The following is a 3,893-nucleotide window of genomic DNA, read 5'->3' on the forward strand; positions in this document are numbered from 1 at the left end:
GAGGCCAGCCTGGTCTATAAGAGCTAGTTCCAGGACAGGAACCAAAAAGCTACGGAGAAACCCTGTCTCGAAAATCAAAAAAAAAATTAGAACAATAATAATGTGTGTAATGAAGAGAAAGAAGCAGAAACAAATATAGTTATCACTGGCAGATTTAAGGAAAGGGTGGCAGGAGGATATGCTGCACAGGTCTTACTGTGCCTTTGAAACCTTTCCGAATGAAAACCTTAGGAAGTCAGAAGTTCTTTTTCTTAAGATCTAGTCCTACCACCCAGCCTACTTCTGCCACCAAAGAACATCAGGCATTGTAAGCCATTCGGGACCTTGACAGACGTATTTGTAAAATCTTAATGGCAAGCTGGCCAGCGTATGCATTTTCCTAACCTTTTCGTGTCAGAAGAATACATTATTCTGCTGTGGTTTCTATTTATTTTTTGGGTTTAATAACTCCTGAATGAACGACAACTGCTCTGGTGGACACCGGGTCTTACTCCAGTTGCTGGTAAAGGAGATCGTCATTGAACTGAGATTATAGTATTTACTTACTGCATTGCATCTCTTGGGCCAACGTCTTCTTATGTTTTGTATCCTTCCTACCTGCCCTTCAGAGATACGGGGCAACCCCCACCTGCTGATCAAGTACCACAGTGGCTTCTTCGTGGACGGGAAGTTCCTGTGCTGCCAGCAGAGCTGCAAAGCAGCCCCGGGATGCACTCTCTGGGAAGCATGTATGTGAGGCTCCCTGTTGTGCTGGACCTCGGGTGGGGGGGGGCACTAGATCAAGCCTGCCCAATACTAGATCCGTTTTTCAGAAACAAAATATACCATATTAGATGACATCGTAGTAATACAGCTTTGAGGATGCTATGCTGGAAATGAAGTATAACTTAAGTGTCAGTTGAATCATCATCATCATCATCATCATCATCATCATCATCATCATCATCACTTATGCCCCGGCAATGCTAAGCATGTATGGGTAGCCCGTTTACGGCAGTTCTCCACTTGCTCCTATCCTGGGAAGTCCTAGATGCTTGTGTTATTGTTGTACAGTTGAATCGTACCCCCTCAATATTAATAGATGCCTTTTTTACTTCATGAGAAATGTTTTTAAAATTGAAACCACAACAAACAAGGAGTGAGAAAAAGAGCATAAACATGGATGGATATGGAGGTGGAGAGAGTCTGAGAGGAGTTGGGGAAGGGGAAAGATTATGAGCAATATATACTTTATGGAACAGTTTAACAAAAAATGAAAAACATGGAACAAGTAATGAGCCATTAATACCTCTGATAATTCTCCTAGTTTAAAGCAAACTGCTTAGAAGTAGAATGTGCTGAGCATATCATGAATCAAACAACTAGCTTTCCTATTTGATAAGAAAATGAGGGGCTGGAAAGGTGACTCAGTGGTTAAGGGCAACAGCTGTTCTTCCAGGGAGGGGCTGGGTTTGATGCCCAACACCCACACTCATGCATCACAGCAGTCTGTAGCTCTAGTCCCAGCAGATCTGGTGCCCTCTTCTGGCCTCCATGGGCACTGCATGCATGTGGTACACACACATACAAGCAAAATTTGCCCATATATAAAACAAAAATAAAGGAAAGGGAAGTTTTTGTGTACTTTATTTTGTTTTTAATCAAAGGCAGGCATGGTAGTGTTTATTTGCAATCCTGATACTCAAGAGTCTGAGACAAGAAGATCATAGCTTGAGACTGGCCCAAGTTACATAGCAAGTTTAAGACTACACCTCACTCTGAAACCCTGTTTCAAACACACACACACACACACACACACACACACAGACACACACACACACACACACACACACACACGTGCACGCGCGCTGGCGAGAGAGTTCAGTTCTTCTTATAAATAATAAAAAAATGAAGTAACGCTGATTTTCAAATAAATGGCAAAAGATACAATTTAAGTACCAGTTTTAATTATCACATGTCAGCATGACAATGGCTTTCATTGTAAGATTCATTTAAAATGATTGGCCGCTCTGTACGGGTGTGTTGATTTCTTTTGAAAGCTTGAAGAAATGAGGGGTTTGTTGCTTCTAGGATTTACAGGAACTTGAACTTTCATCCAGGCATTGCAGAGTGTCAGTTGCTGGTGGTGAAAGAATGCCATTTGAATTGAGTGTTATGTGACTTCAGTTGCTCTGGTATATTGTTCCTGCAAACTGGTTCATTGTTTTCCTTCCCAGTATTGGGTGTTTTCCTTTGTTTGCTTTTACCTTTCAGATGCTGATCTGCACATTGCAATTAGTGAGGAGAAACACAGAGCCCCTACTTTCCCAGAGAGGATAGTAAGTCCATTTTCAATTATTTTCTAACTTGACATACAAAGTTTGGGAATATTTGTACATATGCATGTTTCTATTTTGTTCTAATTCATCCTTTCTCTTCTCCCCTGCTGGGTCCTTTTCATATTCTGCAATATGTCCAATATATTCCATTACCCTCTCATTTTTCTCTTGTTTTCTCCCTTCCCCTTTATTATCCTTGTTCTAGTTTTATTTATCTGTATGTATTTATTTTGTTTTTTGTTTTTTTTTGAGACAGGGTTTCTCTGTGTAGCTTTAGAGCCTGTCCTGGAACTAGCTCTGTAGACTAGGCTGGCCTCGAACTCACAGAGATCCATCTGTCTCTGCCTCCCGAGTGCTGAGATTAAAGGTGTGCACAACCACCACCCAGCTGTTTTAGTTTTATGATCTACACACACACACACACACACACACACACACACACACACACACACCTTTAAATTTAGGCTGTGGCATTGGCTTTTCTGGGTCTCTCTTATTTGACTTAACATAGTGGTTTCCCGTTCCCATCTGTTTCCCCTGCAAGTGTCATGATTCTGTTTTTTTTTTCCAGCTAAATAAAATTCCATTGTTTATATGGATCCCACTTTTTATCTATTCATCTGTTGGTGGAAACCTATGCTTACTCCATTTCCTAGTAATTGTGAAAAGTGTAGCAACAAATGAACAACATCCATGGGTGTGAGTTGCCACTCTAGTTGGTAGCAGGAACCTGGGAAGTGGGGACCTTAAATTGAGGCAGACTAAAGTCTCATGCAACCAGCAAATGTACTCACAGCACGAGACAATTTATACTCTGAAGGGTATTCTGATAAACAAGGTCAAATAAGCAAAGGGCACATGAGTTTAAGCTGTATAGAGTCACAGGGACAACTCCTCCTTGGAAATGTCTTTGAAGAACAAAATTAAGATGTTGGGTAATCTGAAATAAACCCACTTCTACTTCTTACACCTGGGAGGGCACAAAAGCACATCCCAAGAACAACCCCTGTTATAGGAAGCAGAGGTTACAAGACTCGCGCCTCATTTCCTTGGCGTTATCACCCAAGCTCTCAGAAATTTCCTCACACAGCTCCATTCATGGACCACGTTCCAACAGGTGTGCAATTAATCTCTGTGCTAAGTCAATAGTCTGAAAAAGGTTTTGCAAACAGGATATAGATAACAAACCGACAGTTGCCAGGTTCAAGACTGGAAAATGTGGAGTTCATACAAACTTCTTAGCAGAGAGAGAGAAAAACTATTATCTATAGCTACTATTTATCTATAGCTACGTTTAACTATAGCTACTATCAAATAATGTGCTCAAACATAGAGCCATTGTGCCATTTCATTATTTATTGACTACCATGTCTTTTCCTTGCCTGTAAACCCATAAGTAGCCACCAAAATTGCATGTGAGACAAATCTTTATGATGACATCTCTCATAACAGACGGTGTCTCTTTTTTTACAAACATGGACAAAACTACCTTGTGAAAGTATCCTGGGGTTGGAGAGATGGCTCAGAGGTTAAGAGCATTGCCTGCTCTTCCAAAGGTCCTGAGTTCAATTCCCA

The 3,893-nt window shown here is 41.0% G+C and overlaps 1 protein-coding gene across 1 annotated transcript in view; it reads left to right on the forward strand.

The window, feature by feature from the left end:
• Positions 1–3,893, forward strand: part of Bmx (BMX non-receptor tyrosine kinase) — a 55,174-nt gene that overhangs the window by 6,883 nt on the left and 44,398 nt on the right. Inside the window, exons 4-5 of the mRNA XM_026784887.1 lie at positions 609–728; positions 2,254–2,318. Coding sequence (XP_026640688.1) covers positions 609–728; positions 2,254–2,318 — 185 coding nt within the window. The remainder of the gene's footprint in view (positions 1–608; positions 729–2,253; positions 2,319–3,893) is intronic.

Source organism: Microtus ochrogaster, chromosome X (assembly GCF_000317375.1).
Source record: "Microtus ochrogaster isolate Prairie Vole_2 chromosome X, MicOch1.0, whole genome shotgun sequence".
Lineage (NCBI taxonomy): Eukaryota > Metazoa > Chordata > Mammalia > Rodentia > Cricetidae > Microtus > Microtus ochrogaster.